The sequence below is a fragment of the Prionailurus viverrinus genome, chromosome B2 (assembly GCF_022837055.1).
Source record: "Prionailurus viverrinus isolate Anna chromosome B2, UM_Priviv_1.0, whole genome shotgun sequence".
Lineage (NCBI taxonomy): Eukaryota > Metazoa > Chordata > Mammalia > Carnivora > Felidae > Prionailurus > Prionailurus viverrinus.
This window is the reverse complement of record NC_062565.1, coordinates 34,931,273-34,952,901: the sequence shown is the minus strand read 5'-3', so window position 1 is coordinate 34,952,901 and position 21,629 is coordinate 34,931,273. Positions and strand designations below refer to the sequence as shown.

At 51.8% G+C, this 21,629-nt stretch overlaps 2 protein-coding genes across 3 annotated transcripts in view; one reads left to right on the top strand and one right to left on the bottom strand.

Moving 5' to 3' along the window:
• The first annotated feature begins 1,192 nt into the window (after positions 1–1,192).
• Positions 1,193–13,892, top strand: BNIP5 (BCL2 interacting protein 5). The gene is made up of 11 exons (XM_047859764.1): positions 1,193–1,745; positions 2,720–2,839; positions 4,346–4,410; positions 4,659–4,899; positions 6,134–6,265; positions 7,749–7,807; positions 8,119–8,356; positions 9,479–9,610; positions 10,489–10,553; positions 11,643–11,900; positions 12,642–13,892. Exons 1-11 carry the CDS (start codon positions 1,250–1,252, stop codon positions 12,675–12,677), a joined length of 1,842 nt encoding a protein of 613 aa, XP_047715720.1. The 5' UTR covers positions 1,193–1,249; the 3' UTR covers positions 12,678–13,892.
• A 2,330-nt stretch (positions 13,893–16,222) lies between these two features.
• The window catches only part of PNPLA1 (patatin like phospholipase domain containing 1), a 49,579-nt gene continuing 44,172 nt past the window's right edge, over positions 16,223–21,629 (bottom strand). The window contains exons 9-10 of one of the 2 annotated variants that reach the window (XM_047859308.1): positions 18,384–18,510; positions 16,223–17,632 (exon numbers count right to left, since the gene is read on the bottom strand). In XM_047859308.1, the coding sequence (XP_047715264.1) occupies positions 17,582–17,632; positions 18,384–18,510 (178 nt within the window). In that variant the 3' untranslated portion in view covers positions 16,223–17,581. Of the gene's footprint in view, positions 17,633–18,383; positions 18,511–21,629 lie in introns of those variants that run through there. The other variant, XR_007152252.1, reaches the window with a different exon arrangement.

Sequence of the window (21,629 nt, the reverse complement as noted above, 5' to 3'; positions counted from 1 at the left end):
GCGTAACATCACGTAGTACAGGTGGGGAGTATGTGCTCACGAGGGGTGCACAGAGAGGACCTCTCTGGGAAGGTGACATTTCAGTAAAGCCCTGAAGGGAAGCAAGGGAACAAACCATAAGAATGTTCTAGAAAGAGGGAACAGCCAGTGTGAAGGCCCTGAGGCAGCGAGGAGTGCTTGTGTGAGTAGAGTGAGTGATGAGAGGCCTAATGGGACCAGGTTGTACAGGGCCTTGCTGGCCACTATAAGGACTTTGACTTTGACTCTGAGTGAAAGGGGGGCTGTTGGAGGCAGGAGAGTGACGTGCTCCAACTTAGGTTGGAAAAGGCCCCGTGGCTTCTGAGGGGAGAATCTGGAAGGAGGATGAGAGGACAGGAGGAGAACCAGTTGGGAGGTGATTATGGTAGTCCAGGCCAGCAGACCTGGGGCTAGACTCAGGCAGTGTTGAAGGAACTGGGGAGACAGGTCGGGGTCTGGGCGTGCTTTATGGAACCAACAGTCTTTGCTGATGGATCAGATGTGGGGAGTGAGAGAAAGCAAGGAGTCAGGGGTGACTTCAAATTTTTGGCCCAAGCGATTGGAGGAGTAGAGTTGCCATTTACCGAACTGTCTTGTGAAATATTCTTAACGGCCTGTGAGACAGACAGGCAGGTCTCAGGCATATTGCAGATGAGGACATTGGCACATGAGCTGCCCAGAGTCCCCAGGGGCAGGACTTGGCCCCTGGCTTCCTATTGTTGCTGCAACAAAATACCAGAAACTCAGAGGCTTTGGAACAAAACGAATTCATTATCTTTCAGTTCTGGAGGTCCGAAGTCCACAATCGGGTCTCCACAGACTAAAACCAAGGTGTTGGTAAGGTCCTGCTCCTTCTGGAGGCCCCAGGGGAGTTATAGACCAGCTGTGACGTCTGGGGCATGACCTCCCATAGCTTAGTTTCCTCCTCTGGAAAACGTGGACAAGGATAGCCCTCCTTCCCAGGGCTTTTGAGGAATTTAATGGAGACAGCAGCTTTGAGGGCTGATGTCACTCACATTGATGGGCAGGGTGGATCGGCGCACGGGGCAGCACTGGTAACCCGCCACCACGTCTCTGGTAGGTCTCCGGTAAGGGAGCTGTTTGCTTTGTTTGCAGTGCAATGGAGCCCAGGAAGCATCTGTCAGGGAGGAGAGCCAGGTCTCTGGATAGGTCACAGAGCCCCAAGAAGGTCCGCCGGTGCTTCTCCCTGCCCACTACCCCCTCCAGGAGGATGCTTCACCAGGCAGCCAGCAATGGGAGCAGATGTCCCCAGAGCCCAGCTCAGTCTGTGGAAGCTCAGGATGCCACGGCCACAGCCCCCAGCCTGGAAGAGACCAGGGAGTTTCTTCCCACTGACCAGAGGCTGCCACAGGACACCAAGAAGGAAAAGACCCAGAGACGGGGCCAGCAGGGGTGGCTGAAGACCTTGATGAACTTCCTCCTGAGGACAGGCCCGGAAGAGCCCAAAGAAAAGGCCAGCCGGAAGGCAAAAGGGAAGGAGGGCCTCCCCAAGCCTGCAGAAACCCCGGAGGCACCAGGGGAGACAGCTCCGAGGAAGAAAGCCCACGACAAGAAGGCCAGTCGCAAGAAACACAGTCACAAGAAACATGTTGCTGAGGAAACCAAGGGGGCCCAAGATCAGGAGGCCGAAGGCCAAGAGATAGGGCTGCCCAAGATGGCTGCCGCCCCACGCCCTGAGGAGGCTGACCTGGGCCCAGCACCCAAGGGTGAGCAGACCATGCCTGGTAACCTCACTGCCCCAACCCCAAGGGCTAGGGTACTCTAAGCTGACTCCTCAAACCTTTCAACAGAGGGGACGTGGAAGTTGGGACAACCATCAGGGACAGCACCACCGTGAAATTTCTTTGAGGCAGAACAGCACGGTGGCTGAAAGCCTGAGGTCAGACCCCTGTTCCGCCACTCATTAGCTGTGTGACCTGAGGCTGGCGACATTCCTCCCCGAGCCTCGATATTTTTTTTTCGTCCATGAAATGGAGATGATAACAGTTGCTATCTCCTGGGTAGCCGTGGCCCAGAGCTGGCACGCGGAAGGTGCTCCGTTAAGTGGCAGCTGTTGTTGTTAAGTACTCTAGTTGAAGGAGCACAGACCAAGGAGAAATGGGAAGGCAGGGAGGGAGGTGAGGGGGGGAAGCTTAGCCCCCAGCATTGATCCCTGTGCGAGGACTGGGGATGGGGCCAGAGAAGTAGATAGAGCCATCCGCCCTGGAGGCCGGATCTATACTTGGCTATTTCCAGGATACACCTGCTCTGTGACCTTGAACAGACTGGTGCCCCTCTCAGAGACCTTTGGTTCTTCATTTGTAAAATAAGGAAGCTGGACCCCCCCCCCCCCCCCCCCACCTCCCAAGGTGCCTTTCTTCTTTGACTTTCAGGTCCTGGGGTTGAATGCCCCACAGGCACCTGGAGGGAGACAGAGCTTTGCCCTGTAGCTCTCAAAACTCTCCCTGTTCTTAATGAGAAGCATGTCTGGGTTGATGCCACCTCTTTTCAGATGGAAACCTTGGCAGGTTTCTGATTTTTTTTTTTTTTCTTTTTGGTTAAGCCTAGTGCTGGCTGCAGCAGCCCATCCTGCTGTGAATTCTGTGTCATTTTATTGTGCTCACGAACAAAGTCAGAAAAATGTCACTGATGCCACTACTCCCATCCCCCACACATACGCTTCCTTTCATCTTTCTTCCAGGTGGGAAAGGTTCTGGTCTCCACCAGTCCTTGCTCATTGAAGCTGGGGGTCCTGCAGCATCCGAGGTTTCTTCTCAAGCCACAGGTCATCGGCCGGAAGAGGAACTCAGAAAGCTTGACCGTGAGTCCTCATCTTAGTGTCCTCTTGCCCCGCAGCTGGGGAGGGGGCTGTTACCAAATGAGATGGATTGTTCTGGATGACTGCTTGCACCTTGGATGGTCCCTCTCAAAATGCATGTACTGATCTTGCTCCTTCTGGCGCTTCTGGTCACATTTACTTATTTTAGAGTTTCACAGAAGGGAGTCTCAGGAATTAGAACGGCCACTGGCAAATGTTCCTGCCTTATGTGTTAATGAGCATGGGACTTTTTTTAGTCTTTTGAGATTTATGGAAGGAATGTGATATGGAGGAATATAGAACTTATATATATTTTTAAATAGATGCCAGCGTGGAATAGCTCTACGCACACGCCTATACTCACAATCGTCGACCGGAGGCCAATATTGGCTTCGGAATTGTGTGCGTGTGTAATTTTGTGGCTGAACCATTTTAAGGAAAATGATCCCTCGTCCTTAAATATGTAAGCACACATCTCCGAGAAATGACTACAGTGTCACGCACAACCACAATGCTGTTATTGCCCCTAATAAAATCGATAATGAATGCTCTACTAATCTGATTCCCTATAAGGAAGGGGCGTATTTTAAGAGATGTCAAACATCTATGCATCTGTCAGAGAGTAACTAAAAGGCATTTAGTTGGCTATTTTGCAGGCTGTTTATTTTGCATGCTGTTTTTTCAGACGAGAGAAGTCAGCTGGTAGACTGAGACAAGGAACAAAAGCCAAGCGGGATTTATAAATGAGAGAGAGGTGAGGGGTGAAAAAATCTGCAGTCCAGGGACCAGGGAGCCTTAAACAAACCTTTTCTGTAAACGTATCAGCTGGCAGGTAGCAGAGGCAACTCTGGGCCTATTGTCTTTGGATCAGTCAGCCGGGATATCAAAGAAAACCATTCATGTTGGTTGTGGTTTCTCTGTAAAGATGTGGTGTGAGGCATCCATGTGGCAGGCTGTCCGTGTCAGGCCTGCTGGGGTCCCTCTGCCCTGCACCTTGGTGTCGCTGGGTCTCTACCATTTCCCCTCCCGGAATTTTGCAGCGTTAGCCTTGTAAAGTATCTCCAAGCAGAGTTCCTTGATGGCCTGACAGCCTGCTGAGGGAAGCGGGGACAGGGATCATGATTCACACTTCACAGGGAAGGAGACGAAGGCACAGAGAGGTTAAGAGACTTACTCAAGGTCACACGGCTGGCCGAACCCAAAGCAGATATTTACAAATCCGTAAAGGTCAGAGGAAATAATGGGGTCACAGGTTGAATGCTTGAAGGACTGACCTGAAATTGCCTGGGTAAAATTTTGCGCTTTGGCCTCCCGCCCTTTCCCTGTGGATCTCCCAAGCCTCTCTCAGAAGGACTAGCTCCTGGGACATGGTGCTTTTCGCCACTTCCATGGCCTAACAGCATCCTCACTTAATAGAGACTCAGTTGATCTCAGAAGTTCAAGACAGTCATTAGAAAGAGTTCTCGGGGCATCTAGAAAGATTAACTGGGTGCATTTACTTTTTTCCAGAGGATAAAATCATCAAGATGATAGTGGAATTCCTCCAAAAAGTGGGAGACCAGTGGGAGGAAGAGGTAAGGAGCAAACGGTCTGCGTAGACCCCCCTCCATCCCCCCCCTCCCACCGGGGGGCTCGCTGCTTCCTCCTCCTCCTCCTGCTCAAGGCCCGCTTGCCCAGTGCTCCCCAGCTCTAGGCTCTGTCACCTCCCTCACCTGGGGCCACCACGAAGCATTTGGCTGCTCTTTAGCTGTTTCTCAGAGAGCCTTCCCCTCTCCTCAAGGTCAAGGGCCCGACCCAACGGTTTCTCTCATTTCTCCCACAGCAGCTTCAAGCTCCTCAACCAGAGGTGGTTGTACAGATTCCAGTGTCATTTGACAGGAAGAAATTCCAAGAGAAAAAGTCTAGCTTCAAGAGAGCGTTTTCTCATAAGAAACATGGCTCTGAGGAGGCTAAGAGAGCCGGGCCTGCAGACGTTTCCAGCCCGGAGTCCCGGCCACCCAAGAGGCCCAGCTTTCTCCCCCTGTGTGTTGGGGGCCATCAGCCCTCCACCTCCAGCAGCCCTGGTGAGCAGGCTCAGGGTTACCATAGCAACACTGCAGCTGCCTCCAGCTCTGGAACCTTCTGCGGGGCTGGAATCGGCCATTGGAAGGGCCGCCCTCCTAGTTCTGACTTTTGCTCTGCTCTGAGCAGCGTGGGGAGGGCAGTAGGGAGGAGAAAGGGATGTCAGCAGGTCACCTCCCTACACGAGACCTCTCTGGGCAGTCCAGCTAAGCCCCCCGTGGAAATTGTGCCGAGGAATCCCCTAGCCCTCCGCATCTCTCCACAGCCTCAGCTGCTGTACCCCGACAGGGGGCAGCTGTGCAGGAAGGAACCACAGCCTGGGAGGCAGGAGGCCTGAGTTCCGACCTGTACTTTCTACCTCATTCCCCATCTCCGTGCCTGACTCAGTCTCCTCACCTGTAAAATAAGGCACTTCCCTACTGTGTGTCTATACTCAACCAGTTTTCATAGCCGTATCATTATCCCCATTTTCCAGATGGGGGAGCTGAGGCTTGGGGAGGTAAAACAAATGTGTTCAAGGTTCTGTGGCCCACCAGTGATGGAACCTGAGCTACAGAGAGAAAGGATCATCCTGGGTGCCAGGGAGGAACAGCCTAGCCGCTTAGCCTGGCCAGGGGAATTTACATTTTAATTTTTTTTTTTCAACGTTTTTATTTATTTTTGGGACAGAGAGAGACAGAGCATGAACGGGGGAGGGGCAGAGAGAGAGGGAGACACAGAATCGGAAACAGGCTCCAGGCTCCGAGCCATCAGCCCAGGGCCTAACCTCCCGGACCGCGAGATCGTCACCTGGCTGAAGTCGGACGCTTAACCGACTGCGCCACCCAGGCGCCCCGGGAATTTACATTTTAAAAAGGAGCCCCCGCGGTGGAATTTCCGGCCACAACTGGAGATACCTTCATGCAGGGGGATTCTGGCCCTGCTGCATTACTTCGTGCCATGGAATCAGGCATTTACTCTCCAAGCCAAGATGCCAGAGGGATGAGCTTGCCAGGGAAGGGAGGAGAGGAGGGCAAAGCCCAGGAAAGCCAGTTGTAAAGAGGTGCAAAGGGGCAAGGGAGCTAGGTCTGGGCCAGTACATCAGAGCTTTGACCCTGACCCACAGCTCACCTCTGTCCCAGCAAGGCCTTTGCATGATCTAGCCATGGGGTGAACTCTGGAACCTCTTCTAACTTGTGTGTTAGTTAACACCCTCACCCTGATTAAACACACCCGCCATTTCATCTTGCTTCTCAGGCTCGGAGGAACCCAAAGTCCAAGAGGTCCTGCCTACAGACAGCGGGGGTCTGAGTCCCTTGGAGCTTTCCACCCCAGCAGGGAGCCAGGGACCCGAAGAGGACTTGCAGGCGAACAGAGCCTTGGAATTCAGTTAGTACCCCCTCCTTTTCTCAGACACCCGTCGGAAATCATCCGGCCTGACCCCATACTGACCCAGAGAGAGGCAGTAACCTGGCCTTGACTTCCTCTGGGGGCCGCAGGCCGGGAAGGGGCAGTGTGGGGTCCAGAGCACAGACCCCTGTCTTACTCGAAGTGAGCCTCAGCAGTAAAATCACAACAGTGAGGACGCCCTCCTCGGTGAGGCCGGCACAGGCCATGCCAGGAAAGCCTTGGCCCGTGGCAAGGGCTCTGTAGATGATGTGATCTTTAGGGCGTGGGTTTGTATTGGACTCTGACCTCTTCCATCTGTGTGAACTTGGATGAGTTACTTCATCTCTGGTCTCAGCGTCCTCAACTGCGAGATGAGGGTAATACCAGTTCCTAGATCCTAGAGTCCTCGGAGGCGCTAATGGAATTAATGCTGATAAAGCAGTTAGAGCAGTTAATAAGCTATTTAGAGCTAATGAATGTTACCTGCCATTTACTGCTATTATTGTTGTGGTTGTGTAGCCCTGTAGCCTGGGGAGAAATTGAGAGGCTGGCGGGGGGGTGGGGGCGGGCGGTGGGTAGGGGCCACAGGAGGGAAACACCACAAATGGCAGCTGCTGATGCTATTACTACCCCCTTACCCTGGCTAGAGAGTAGGGTAGGGGCAGAAAGAGAGAGGGAGAGAGAGAATCCCCAGCAAATTTCCAAAAGAGAATCCGATGCAAGGCTCAATCCCATGATTTTTTTTTATTTTCATTAAAAAAAAAATTGTTTTTAGTGTTTATTTATTTTTGAGAGAGAGAGAAAGACCAAGCGCAAGCAGGGGAGGGGCAGAGAGAGAGAGAGAGAGAGAGAGAGGGAGACACGGAATCCAAAGCAGGCTCCAGGCTCCGAGCTGTCAGCACAGAGCCTGACGCGGGGCACGAACTCACGAATCGTGAGATCATGACCTAGGTCGAAGTCGGACGCTTAACCGACTGAGCCACCCAGGCGCCCCTGAAGATACTTTCGAAGATCTACTTCCCCCACCCAACCTCCCCATCCTATCTTACCTGCTTTTCACAGAAAATGTGCCTTGAAGGGGAATTGAGAAGGGCCCCTGTTCTAAGTAGAAGAGGACGGTGCTGGGTGAGGGGACTTTTGGGGACCAGGCCTTTCCACATGGCCTTGAGGCGCCTTCTCCTGGAGGCAGCGGCCTCCGCGCTTAAGTGTGGAGTTATTTTCCTCACACTTAAAGTGGCACATCTGGGTGTTCGCTGACCAATGGAGAAGTGAACGTATTGCAGCTCTGCCCTCAGGCCACTTCCGTGGAGTCTGAGGTGTCCGCAGGCCAGGGCCTGGGACACCCAATAAGTGCAAGCTCATTAGCACCTGGAGACCTGTGAGAATCAGCCAGGAAGCCACTTGGGCCTCAGGAAGTGAGGACTGACCGTAGAAATGCTTTGCTCCATACTAAAGTGCAAGCAAACGTTTTGTTCTTTTTTAGGAGAATTCATCCAGAAGATCATTGCCCTACTCCAGGATGCGGAAGAGCAGGGGGGAGAGGTGAGGAAGACACTCCCCACGTAGATCTTGACCCTCACTATGAGCACCCCCACCCCTGCCTGGCATAATAACTTCCCTGCCCTCCCCCATGCTACATCTTTCCAGAGCCTGGCTCCTGTCACTCCTCCTTCCCCAAGCCCCCACCCCCACCCCCATCGCTGCCGGCCACTCTTGCTCTGGCCAGACCGCACCCTCTGCTCCCCAGCGGGTCTCAGTTTGTTTCAGGGGGTGCTGGTGTCCTTCCCCGGCTCACTCACAATCTCCTCACGGTCGGGGCCCTGGCTCAGTTTTTCTCATCTCCCCCGCAACAGCTTCGAGTCCAGGAACCAGAGGTGGCTGTAGAAAACCTGTCCCCAGCCTACAGAAGGAGATCCCAAGAGAAGAAGTCCAGCCTCAGAAAAGCCTTTTCTTATAAGAGACATGGCCCCAAGGAGCCCAGGAGAGCGGGGGCCGCAGGTGCTGCCAGCCCGGAGTCCCGGCCGCCCAAGAGGCCCAGCTTTCTGCCCCTGTGTGTGGGGGGCCATCAGCCCTCCACCTCCAACAGCCCCGGTAAGCAGGCCCCGCGTGGCCATGGTCACAGAGGCTGCCTCTGGCCCCAGGCCTCCTCCAGGGCGGGCTTGGCCAGCTTCGTGGCTTCTGCTTCAGGCTTGACTCTCTTGCTCTCGGCTCCGAGTGGGGCAGGGAGGTGTGGGAGGGCTGCGGAGAGGAGGGGACCGCTGGCTGCCAGCTGGACTCACCACCCACAACACATGCCCTCCCTCCACCCATACAAAAACACACCAACACTTAAAAACAAATGCCGTTTGGGGCGCCTGGGTGGCTCTGTCCGTTAAGCCTCTGACTCTGGATTTCGGCTTGGGTCATGATCTCATGGTTCATGAGCTCGAGGGCCGCATAGGGCTCTGCTGAGAGCAGGGAGCCTGCTTGGGATTCTCTCTCTCCCTCTCTCTCTGCCCCTCCCCTGCTCATGTGCATGCTCTCTCTCTCTTCCTCTCTCTCTCTCTCTCTCTGTCAAAATAAATAAACACTAAAACAATAACAACAACAAATGCAGTGTGAGAGCAGCACATCGGTTTATTGGCTTAAGGGCATCAGACTCACCCGAAAGCTAAGGAGGAAACACAGACCCGGGTCTCATGAAGTAGGATATGGTCTGGGCCTCTGCTTTTTCACCACTGCCAAGTGTGAGGTATACAGTGATTCCCTTGACATTTATGGAGTGCCTACTGCATGCCACGCTCACACATGGGATCTCGTTCAGCCCACTTACAGCCTGGTGAACTCAGTCTTGTTATTCCCATTCGACAGATGGAGAAAGTGAGGTTCAGACAGGCTTAGTGATTCAGTAAAGCCTCACAGAGTCACGGGGAAGTGGGCTCATTTAGGGGGATCTTGGCAGGCCTGCTTTCTTTCCTCCCGGACTGTGAGGAGGCAGAGGGGGCTGGGGCAGAAAAGAGGAATGAGATTTCCAGAGGGGGTAAAGAAGGCCCCGTGAACGCCTCTGAGGCGGGCCCAGGGGGCTGCGGGCTTGCTGAGGAGCCTGGGAAACCAGGACCCCGTCTGGTGCCAGTGTCTTTGGATGGTTTCTTGTCAGAACCTGGACCCCGTGATGGACTTGTGGATTTGAAACAGGCACAAAACACACTCACACCATCTCCTTTCTGCCCTCAGACCTGGAAGATGTCGAGTTCCAGGAGTCCTCGCCTGCAGAAGAGACACCTGTGGGATCCTCCGACGCGCCCTCCCAGACCAGAAGTCACCAGCCAGAGGCGGGACCTCAGCCAGACGGAGTGTTCGAATCTAGTTAGTATACACCCTGCTCTCTCCTGGGTCAGCTGGCCTAGGGCTTCTTTTTGCATGGGTCTCACAGGCTGAATTCCAGTAGAGACTGGGAAGGCTGGGGAGACACTGGCAGGGCAGGGAGGAGGCAGGGTTGGCCTTTCAACGGGGGCTCTTGGGGCAGAGTTGCAGATGGAGAGTTCTCTTCTCGTAGAGAACCCTGTCTGCTCGGTGGGATGTAACTTCGGTGGGCTTGCTTGAATGTTTCATATCCAATTCCTGCCTTGCCCTGGGTCTCATAACCAGTGGCGGACTGGCAAACAGGCTGAGGGTGGGTGTTGGGCGGGGGCAGGAGGGGAGCCCTGATTTGTAGCGTTTGCAGATTGCTGTGATGTAAATATTCCCACCGTGGCTGATTTCAAGCTGCCAACAGTTGATCACAAAAGGCCCACAAATATCCTGAATGCTTGCGATTAGGTCTTGGTGCAGGCAGCCGCGTGCGTGTGGCCCTTTACAGCCCGGACCGGTGGGTGTGTTCCTGTGGCATCTGTGGCTGTGGCGTCCCCCCCCCCCCACCCTGCTTTCTGATGAGCTGCTCTGGGCCCCCGCTCCCATTCCTGACCACGCCACTCTGTAGCCTGGACCGGGGACACTGGGAGGTCTCAGGTTCCCCATCTGTCGAATGGAGCTGAGGTGACGCTCAACTGGCCGACATCCTTTCAGTTTCTATACAACAAACTCAGATAAAGCTTTCACTCTCCAGCCCCAGTTTCGGGGAAGATTTTTCTTTGCCCTTCGAAACGAATCTGTGTGCTGTGCTTTAGAGACAAAGTGCCGTCTGTGATGGATGTGTTGTTGCGGAACCTGTCAACAGCCCCTGAATCCTTCTTTGTTTTCCTTAGAGGAGCTGGTCATCCAGAATCTGGTGGCCCTTCTCCAAGAAGTGGATGGCCAGTTGGGGGAGCAGGTGAGGAGTGCTCGGTACCCCCAAGGCTGAGGCCTGAGTTCAATCCCTATCCCTGCATCCAGGTGACCTTGGGCATGTCCCTCAACCTCTCCTTCCACGCTTTTAGATTGTCCTCTCCTGCTAGATAGCCTGTGGCCTCACAGATAGACTGAAAACCTCACAGTCTCCTTGGAGAGAGCAAGAGAGATCGCATCTGAGGTGGCAGAGATGAGCACAGGCCGTGGACGGGTCATGAGCATAGCGGACGCTGTGGGTACCTCGCCTTCCCGCCACAGTGCACGCCGGCCCACCTCGCCGCTGCCGGCACCCGCATCTTTTGGCCTGAGGACCGGCCCCTAGAACCATTTTACCACCCACGTGGGAGGCCAGAATGATCGCCCCCCACCTCCCGAGAAGCAGCCCTCAGCCAATGGCTCATGGAAGCTGGTGTATACATAACTCAGGCCCCTTGCCCCTCGTAGGGCTAACTCTGAGGAGTGTGCTCTACGCGGGCTCCCGGAGAGCCCTGTGAGGAACACGCTCAGCAGCCAGTCTGCGTGGGCTGCCTTCCCCTCCGACCCCAGATCTCCATTCCCCCATCGCTGTTTCCCAGCATCACTACCTGCACCCGAGCCCTCGTCTCTGGGGGAGCGCAACCTGGGACACTTAGGTATTGAGAGGAGGCGACTTAAAGTGAGAGCGAAAATTCATCCAACATCCACTCTGCGTGAGACATTTGACATCAGCTGGCTCACTTCCTCCCCTTCCCCCGACAACACTGCGTGCGGGTGGGGGTATCGTTCCTGCCATTTAACACATGACTAAACAGAGGCTCAGAGAAGTCACAGAGCGAGGAAATGCCGTTGAAGCGTCCGTTATACAAAGACCTGCACTTTTTTTTTTTCCCCCACCGTGTCCTGCTGCTTGGAGGTGAACCTCGCAGAACAGATTCTGAGAGGCTAGAGGAAGCATTTAACAAGGAAGCTCATCCCAGGGACGGGAGGTGTCCAGCCCAGTCTGGGCTCGTGGCGTTGAAGGGGCGGGGGGCAGTTGGGGGAAGGGGGCTACCTGCCAGCAGCACTGACGGCCCGCCTTCATTTCTGCTTCCAGATCAGGCGACATCCCAGCTTCAAGAGGTTTTTCTACAAGGTCTCGGACTCCTCCCTCAGGAAGCTGGCAGCCACCCTGCACAGCCAGAAAGCCCGCTCTCCTGAGCTGGGCAGGAACCTCACCAAGACACCCTACCAGCTTGCCTTTGGCTTCACCAACAAATTTGCCAGCAACAATAGCCACGCCGTCTTCAGCCTCATGGGCCTGTGCTACAGCCACACCGGTTACACCCACTTCCCATACAGGGAGGCCCAGCAGGTGAGAAAGAGCCAGACGGCACAAGCAAAGACAAGTCCAAGATCCCAACAGGATCCTCTTACCGTCCTCTCCCCTCCCCTGCTGAGTTCTACGTTGGCTTGTTTTCCCGGTGGAAGCTCCTTAAGACCTTTGACCTCTCTTTCCTCAGCTTTATTTTCTTTGCCCAGATATGGGGTTATTATGGAGAATTTGCCCTCTAGGTTGGGTTAGGCAGTAGCTTATGGAGTTTTTGTGAGAGACATTATAGAAACATCAGTTCTGATATCCTCGGTGGCCCTAACTCCATCTCCTGGTTTTACTAACCATTCATTCACTCATCCATCCATTCATTCATTTAACCAAAAGGTGTTAAGAGCCTCCACCGTGCCTAGCTGTGCAAGGTGCCGTGAGAGCCTGAGGATGGTTCTGCTATAGAAAAAGACAGAATGTTTACTGATGACAAAATTAAGTATCAGCAAAATGCCGGGTTAGTGGTCGCTGAGGCCAATGAAGTGATTGGTCCTGGAAGCCTCCCAAAATCTATGTCAAAAGGCGTAGATTTTTGCCCTTGGAGGATGGTGAGGAGAAAGAGGGGGAGAAAGGGCCAGGAGAGCACTGCAGGCAAGAGGTAGTGAGTAAAGGTCCAGAGGTGACAGCTGATGTGCTGTGTTGATACGTTAAATTAGGAGCCTGTTGTTACTAGAGTAGGACCCACAAGTAACTGGGCTATGGCTAAAACCTATGTTCTTTTTCTCCTCCCAGAACATCACAAATCCTGAGAGCCAGAGTCCAGATTAAGAGCTGTGCTTTGCGCTCAAGTTCCCTTGAGCTATCAAACAATGGCGGCTTTGACCAGGAGCCTCTGAAGATGCCTCACGATAGCCCAATCCAGTGCTTCACAGACATGAATGAAGACGAGAGTGGATGGCCACCTGTGTCCCTGAGCCCTTGTGGGCTCTCTGAGACTGAGATACACAAAGCGTTCTTAACTGGAGGCGGAGGCCATGTTAACGGAAGGAGCTGGGGAGGTGGGAGACCAGAGCTCCGCCGGCTGACCTGCCCCAAACTTGCTGCGAGACCCTGTACTTGTGTGCCCTCCTCTCCAGACCTTGGATTCTGGGCAAGACTATGTGACCCATCAGACCCCTTCTGACTCTATCATGCTGAAATCTCCCCAAAGGGGGGCCGTCGGTGCTTTCACTCTGTGGCCAAATACACCCCACAGAGCTGGAGACAGTCTTTAAGTCCTCATTGGATGCATGAACGAATGAGGGAGAGAGCTCCTGAGATCGCTCCTGAGATCCAGGCAATCCTGCCAGGCATTCCTTGGGAGGCCTTGGTCCTCCACTGGAATTGTGGAACCAGTCATTCTATCTCTAAATTGGGGTTTAGGGAGGAAATGGGGAGCTACCTTGACTCAAGCCTTTGCATTTTGGGGCTAACCCTAATACCGACGTATGTGCCCTTTTCACATTCATGTGTTTTCTTGCTCCACAGGGGCCCAAATCATGCCCCACTATCACGTGGAAGTGCTGCTGGCATTTTTAAAATGTTAATTTCAAATGAGTCGTAGTTTTTTAAAATAAATTTTTGTTTCGTCTCTCACCAGAGTGCCCAAAGGATTCATGCATTTAAACAGATGTGCATCTATATGCAACAAATAATTTATTCAGTGCACCAATGGTACTTAATGCCCATATGGATTTGTAGACGCCTCTCAGGAAGTCTGCAGGCCTCAGATAGAGAAGACCTGCGGATTGGGGATCCCTGGCCTCTCAGAATCCTTCCACGCCTGTGTCCCAGAATTCTTTGTTCAGAGAAGTGAAGCTGATGCCTTGCACCTCTCCCATATCATGCCTTGCCAAGAGTCAGTGAGAAGATGAATGTGAAGAGTTCTGAAAATTACATAGTGCCTTGTCCATGTATGGTGTTATTATAGTTATGATCTGGGTAGTTTTCAGGAAATGAGGGAAGACTTTAAGGTGGATTGCCATGGATGGTTGCACGGACGTGCACTGCTCAAGAACACCATACCCCAGGAAGTGCTATTCACTTCCTAGACATTGTAGATTTGTAGATTTATGATAATAGGTTTCTGCCTGATGGCAGTAAAATGTCTTGAGAAAGGGCTCCTTTTTATTTTTGCACAAAGGTGAAGTGTGGGCTGTTGGAGGCTCTGCCTTCTACAAAGCTGAATAGTTTGAACAGCTTGGCTCACATGGGCAATTTGCCACATGTCCATTATGTGCACGCGTGCCCAACAGGGCTATGCACATAGCCCTTGGACACTGCCTGGAACATACGGTCATAGGGGAGAGGGTGTTAAAATATGGACTCACCGTTGTTACCCTTGGTAGATACTCTATTGCTATATTGAACATTCACTGATCTCTGTGGGGTAAGGCTGGGGAGAGGGGTGAAACCTAGGGCAGAGAGGCCTTGGGCACTCAGATGGGACTGGCCTCAAACCTGAGGCAAAGTTTTAGGAAGTTCAACCAAGCATATTCCGGAAAGTCATTTTCTTTTATTGCTGCTTCGGAGGAGGTGGGGGAGAGGTGAGCTATTTATGGATTTCGTTTAGACAGTGTTCAAGAACACGGCCCCCAAAGGTAAGGATCAGAACCAGGTCTGACATGAGGGTCAGGAACCTTCTGTACATGGTTTCTTATTTAGAATGATGTTCTTTAAGCTATGTGACTATTTGGTATGAGTTCCCGATGCTGGCATCTGAGTCTCATTTTTGTACTGTGTTATTTAAGCAAATAAAGAAATTGATTTGCACAAAGGTCTCATCTGGATTATTCGCAGTGGTGGCAAGACGGGAGCCCACCCGCCCCAACTAGGCCAGTCTGGCGCCTGCAAGGCTGTGAGGGTCCGCCCTCTTGTCCCCGCCTGGGGGCCCTCTCTGGTTGTTCCCCAGGTGTCCCGTCCTTGAGCGCCAACTTGCTAAGACAGTAATGAAGTGCCCTGGGCATCAGGAGACCTGGGTTTTAGTCCAGCCTCCCACAGGCTGAGGGATGTCAGGGACATGATACTTGCCCTCTGGACCCGACATCCTACAACTCTGGGACCCTTAGGATGACAGTTAATTATATGTCCAGGAAAATCTGGGCCAGTCTCGATTCTACACCGTCTGTTTTACTAAGTCTCTAATTTTGGCCATTCAGAACCAGGGTAAAAATGGACAGAATACAGTGTCTGCCTTTTGGTCCAGAGAATGTGGTCTCTGCTGGAAGGCATCGAAGGCCTCCTCTCCCCTCTCTCAGATAACACAGGAGTCTTTCCAGGGGCTGCCCGGGGAGGGCGACCCTCTGGTGTGCATAGCTTGTCTTCTTTCCAAACCACTTTCCGCTTCCAACCCTTGAAGCCTCACTGTCATGCTCTGAGGAGGGCAGAAGAGGGCAGCGCCTCACTTCATAGATGAAAAAAGCTCAGAAGGGGCAGGTGCCTCCTGCAAGGTCACGTAACCACCTCCAGACAGAACCAGGCCAGGACCCAGCTCCCAGAACCCCCATTTTAGGGCCTCTCCTTGTTGTCTAATCCATTAGTTCTTTTTCCCAACCAATACTTATTGAGCATTTACTATGTGCCAGGTCTGATCTAGCTCTATGGAAAAAACAAACGCAGAAGGCACGACCCCTGCCCTTGGGATGCTCGTAGACCTCGCTAGCTATGGGAATCTCATGCCAGTAGGAATGTAGGAGCGTGGGACACCATTGTGTGAGGGTGGGGCTCCCTCCACTCACACCACAGAGGCTTTCAAGAGCACCGAGGTGCATGGGACACCCTGCTGCTTCGAATCGCTTTCAAAAGGTGGGTAAGTGACATTAATTAACCTAATTTCTGACCCTGAGAAGTCAGGAGGCCCAGTGAGTCAGAGATAATGGGGTCAGCCAAGACCTGGTTGAGTTCGGGATGTTAGCTGAGTTACAGGGAGGGCAGAGCCTCAGGGGTCATTTGGACGTGCTTGTTTGGAAAACCAGAGTGTGCTCTGCCCTTGACCTCCACACCAGTGAGACCTCCAATTTCGAACCACAGTGACTGACACATCAAAAACCAATCCACTAGTATTGGCTTTAAAAAAAAAAAGAAAGATAAGGAGAAAGGAACTAATTGGAGTTGCCGAATTTAGCAAATAAAAATATGGGTGGCCTAGTTAAATTTGAATTTCAGATACACAACAAATAATAGCAATACTGGGGCCATACTCATGCTAACTATTCATTGTTTCTCTGAAATCCAAATTGAACAAGATGTCCTGTATTTTATCCAGCGGCCCTGAAACCAACGCAAGAACAATTCTGTTAATTGCCTCCTAATGGGGAAAAGGGACACACGAAAAATGAAGGGAAATATACACAGGAATTTATTGATTCTAACTGTAACCTGACTCTAACAGAAGGGCATCTGGGCTCTGAATACAGGCTTTCAGGTAAAACAACAGTTAAGGTCACGTTCAGTTCCCCCTTGCACAGCAGGGCATAAGCATTCCCAAGTTGTGCGAGCCTGAACCCCCCCCCCCCCCGCCCCCCTGGTTCACAGGTCTCAAGGGCTCTGGCCGCGCCCGCCTGCAAACCACAAGACCACTCCTGGGGGAGAGGCTAGGGGACCGCCGTGGACTTGTCTCTCCGCCCCCACATGGTCCCCAGGGCGCTCCCCTTGACTGGTCTGAGCCACAGACCTGGCGTAGGAAGAGGGTGCAAGAACACCGGAGATTTGATTCTTCCCAGCTTCTCAAAGATACAGTTAGATTCTTCCTGGCAGAATGTTCTAAAGGGAGCTTGTGTGGACTCCTGCTCCCTGACGTGGTCCTGTTAGATGTAGGCTCCTCCAGGCCCTCTTGCCACAGCCCCCTGCCCTCCATGGCTAAAATTTGCATGCATCCTCCAGAGGCCCCAACCAAGCTCAGGGCTGTCTTCCACCCAGTCCTCTGGGGTTTGCATTCCAGGATTTGCAAAGCAAATACATCCGAGGCCGTGGGCAGCCCAGGCTTCCTTACTGGGCCTGGCTGGGGCTGGAAGCTATCCACGCTCCAGTGAGCAGCGGGGCTAATTTTTTTCTGGCTGGGTTGGAAAAATTGAGGCTGAAGTCTTTGCTGTGGAACATTTTAACTGAGGGGTGAACAGCAGACAGGGTCTGCTCTCGTGTTGCCCTCATGCTGGGGGATGGGAGGGGAAGGGACGTTTGGCCTCTGTGTCCTCTACAACCACACCAGGACTCAGGGAAGTCCAGGATGGCTGGCTCACACAGCCACACCACACAAGCCCTGGGGAGCTTATCATGACCTCGTGCCGGATCAGCTCCACGAGTGATTCCAGGGAGCAGCTGAGGCAGAGTCCGGTGGTTCTAAGTCAAGCCTTTGGGAGAGTGAGAGAATTAAAAACAAAACAAAGCAAAGCAAAAGAGCCTGATCTCTTGATGGGAAAGAGGAAGGTGCGTCCGTGGCTCAGTACCACTCGATCCGCAAGGGTTTGGCCCTGTAGACTAGATTCTGGGAGGCCGGGGTCTGACATGGCCCCGTGTCAAAGAAGCGAAGTCAGGCCGGGGCCGGGAGGATGTTTAGACAAGGAAGTGCTCGCCCAGGGGAATCAGGACTCTCCACACCAACAGGCTTGGTAGTGGGTAACACCTGGTCCCCAGAAGGCATAGGGTGAGGGGACTGCATCTGAGAGCTTTGGGGAGAAGGCTCTACCGTGGGGTCATCAGGTTCTCTCCCATTCCAGCTCAAGTTTTCTCTCTCGGCTCACAGTTTCCTAGAAAAAGGACAGAGATTCATCATTTCTAAGTCCCTCATCTAGGACGTTCCTCCCCTTATTTCCACTGAGAACATCCTTCACAGTTTCAAATGCCTCAGGCAGCCCCATGCAAGTAGCCAGGCCCCATGATAGCCAACTGGATGCATAGAAATCGGAAATCTCAATTTATACCAGAAATCAGCTATCAGATCCCGCTTTATAATTACACGGGTCTTTTGCAAATGGAGAATTCCATTGACAGAGCAGGACTTGATAGGGGTGTTTGAGACATCATTTGATTTACAAAAGTCTGGTTAGTATTTGGTTTTGCAGGAAGGGGAAAGAAGTGGAGTGGCCTCCAGAGCGCTGAGTTCAGTCGTGCAGGCTGCACACTGTACAAGGCGACACTGCTAAGACAAAGGGTAAGCATCTCGTGGACGTATTCATGCTGTGGCCTATTTGTACAGTTTTCTGCATGTTATTTGTACAGTTCTGTACCTTTGTACGTCATTCGTGCAGCTTTCTAGCAGGCGGCAGTCAACCGTTTTAACAAAACCAGTATATTATCACAATCTTCCAGCAGCCGGGAATCAAGTTCTCCAGGAAAGGGTACTGTTTTCCCAGTGCACAAGGCAATATATGGGCTAGTGTTGGCCTTGACTATGGCCAGGAAGAGGCAGGTGGGGTCAGAAAGGAAACTGGGCAGACAGCATCCCAGGACAGAGCAGGCAGTGCCTGGCTTCCAGGGTCACCCTGGGCAGTTCCACACCTCCGGGCAGCTGTATTCCTGGATCCGGCCTGTAGCTGTATTCCTGGATCTGGGATGAGGCCTGTAGGTGACCCAAACTGTCTCGGACGTGGAGAGCAGAGAGAAGTCGAGTGGGCCGGGAGCAGACCTGGATGTGAGAAGCCAAGAAAGCCCATGTGAGGAGAAGTGAGACAGAAAGGGGGCTCTGCAAAGACCTGAGTTTCAAGGCCCCTTCCATGCGCTGTGTGACCCTGGCCAATCATTTGCCCTCTCGAGGAAATGGAGGCACTGGGACTAGGCCCCGTGACTTCCGATTCACTCCGGGGCTCCTTCTACCACTCAGTGACCAACCCCAAGACGCTGGTGACAGATGACTCGGATCCTGGCTCTGCCGCCTACCTACTGTGTGACTTTGGACATGTTGCTTACCCTCTCGGTGCCACAATGCCTGGAACATAATAACTACTCTGGAAGTTTTAGCTATTAACATTACGTTCACATTTGAATAGGGAGAAATTCCGTAGTAACTCAAAGGAGCGGCTCTCTACTGGTAGAAATTGGAGGAGTCTGACAGCATGGGTAGCAGTTGAGAGGATGTGAGCAGCAATGAGCAAGAGGGACCTCTTCCTTTTCCACTTGTAGCCTGGAGGCAGTCCCTGGATTTCTCAACCCCTCTTGCCACTTTGAGACCAGTTACACAACCCAAATCAGATGACCACTGAACTCTTACTGGAAGAGAGACGAGGCTAGCAGTGGAAAGCTAGGCTGATACATATACATAGCCATGCCCCAGACTCCCTGTAACCTAAGCAGCAGCATCCCAGCCAACTCACAGGACTATGGAAGAGGAGAATAAACGTTTGTTTTATAATCCACTGAGAGTGTGTGTGGGAGGGGGGCATTGCTTGTTATATAGCATTATCGTAGCAGCAATAACTGACTAATACAATTAGCACCAGAATATGAACTTGAACATCTGATTTAAAAAACACAGGGGAGGGGCGCCTGGGTGGCGCAGTCGGTTAAGCGTCCGACTTCAGCCAGGTCACAATCTCACGGCCCGTGAGTTTGAGCCCCGCGTCAGGCTCTGGGCTGATGGCTCAGAGCCTGGAGCCTGTTTCCGATTCTGTGTCTCCCTCTCTCTCTGCCCCTCCCCCGTTCATGCTCTGTCTCTCTCTGTCCCAAAAATAAATAAACGTTGAAAAAAAAAATTAAAAATAAAATAAAATAAAATAAAAAACACAGGGGAGAGAGAGTGAGAGAGAAGGAGAGAGATATTAACGTATGGAACATCTACCTTGTAGCTTTTACTTACTTATTTTTTTTTTTTTTTAAAGTAGGCTCTAGGACCAACGTGGGGCTTGAACGCAAGACCCTGAGATCAAGAATCACATGCTCTACCGACTGAGCCAGCCAGGCGCCCCTTACCCTATAGCTTTTATTCTAGCCTCTCTTCTGTTTGTTGGGAGGAATATCAGTTGGGGATCAGGAGTTTGCACGGGACTAGGCCATGGATGTGACAATGTCACTTGTGATTGTAGATTTCCTCTCTTTCTGGGTTGCTCCTCCTCTATGCCTAACCTTTTCGAGCATCTTTTTTTGACCCCCTACCCTGGTCTTTGAAGCTCAGAGTATGGATTTGCATGGAATTGCTTAAGACCGTCAATTGGTAAATTGCTTCCAGGCAGTTTCATAATCTGTTCTATAAAGGAACAACGCAGACGGAATGTGTGACCTACTGACAACAGTATTTCCCACAGCTGTGAATGTTGTTTTGTTTGTTTTTATCACAGGCTGCTGCTTTATAAAGGCACTTGAATCCTAGAAGTTTATCGGCCAAGGTAGAGCTCGCTGAGTTACACAGTTTCCACTGCTCCAATGTATAGGAAGAGGCCTGGCCCTGGAATGAAGGGACCCAAGTCTGGGTCTGGCTTCCAGATGGCACTCCCAGCCCCGAGGAAGCTTCCCTACCCCCACAGCAGACCTGCCTATGCTCTCATGACCAAAGTTGACCTTGAGCTGCTAGAGACAGAGATATGGACCCTCAAAAGTCAAAGAAATCTGGAGGCTGAAGACCAAGGAACAGAGTGAGACTAATCCCAGGACACACTAAACCGATGACCCCTAAGGATCACCAATGGCCTGCTGGGTCCTGCACCCTCCCCGCCCATCCTTTAATCCAGAAAGTGACACATGCATCTGCCCCACTTCCTGCAGCAGCTCTGAGAATCTCCTCCCCACCATACTGATTCCCACCACCCACCAAGTACCTAACTGCCCAGACCTCAAGGTGGGCCTGTTGCTGCCGGACTGAGCTTTTGACCTTCATCTATCTGATAATCTCTCTGCCTACCCAGGGATCCCATCTGGGACAGGAACAACACGGAAGGATGTCACTTAAAATGACTTGGGGATTTTTCTGACCAATGGAGGCTTGAAGCGAATTAGATAGCAATGTGGGTCTGTCCCATTCAGAGAATATTTTGATAATCCAGTAAAATAGTTGTAGATGATTCCTGGCTTCATTTGTGTTTAAAACTGGTATTTTTCAGGGCACTTGGGTGGCTCAGTCAGTTAAGCATCTGACTCTTGATCTCAGCTCAGGTCATGTTCTCATGGTCCATGGGATCGAGCCCTGCATTGGGCTGTGCACTGACAGTGCAGAGCCTGCTTGGAATTCTCTCTCCTTCTCTCTCTGCTCCTCCTCCACTTGTGCTCTCCCTGTCTCAAAATAAATAAACTTTAAAAAAAAACCCACAAAAGCTAGCATTTTTCATTTGCAAGTGTATATGTATATATGCATGTCTCTTTTAAAAAATGTTATGGCTCAGTAAAAAATTAAGACTTCGTTCTTGTCTTTAGCTCAAAGTTCAATTTTGGGGTAAACTCTTAAAAGTTGGGGATTGAGTTTAATTCATTCGCTATCTCCAGAGACAAGTAGAGTGCTTGGTATCTATTAGGTGCTCAATAAAGGTTGACTAATGGAATCAATGACAATATAATATAATTAAAAAATATATACCAAACAGGCCTAAAATGGTTAGGGCTTTTAGCTGTAGCTTGGCAACAATTTGGATCTTTACGTGTTGAGGGTCACAGGGTCACACAACTGTCTAGTTTGTTTTTTCAGTAGAGTTCTATTGAGATGGTAGTTAGTTAACCTCTGCCTATAACCCTAATATCTACTAAATTATTGAGTGCTAATTACACATCTTGCATTCTGCAGCAAAGCACTCTACATGTTGACCTCATTAAAGCTTCACAATA

Excerpts from the sequence above, each read along its gene's own strand:
- BNIP5 (XM_047859764.1), top strand. The coding sequence starts at position 1,250 with ATGCTTCACCAGGCAGCCAGCAATGGGAGCAGATGTCCCCAGAGCCCA. Across the intron at positions 4,411-4,658 it reads GAGACCAGTGGGAGGAAGAG|CAGCTTCAAGCTCCTCAACC; the intron begins GTAAGGAGCAAA and ends TTTCTCCCACAG. Across the intron at positions 4,900-6,133 it reads CTCCACCTCCAGCAGCCCTG|GCTCGGAGGAACCCAAAGTC; the intron begins GTGAGCAGGCTC and ends CTTGCTTCTCAG.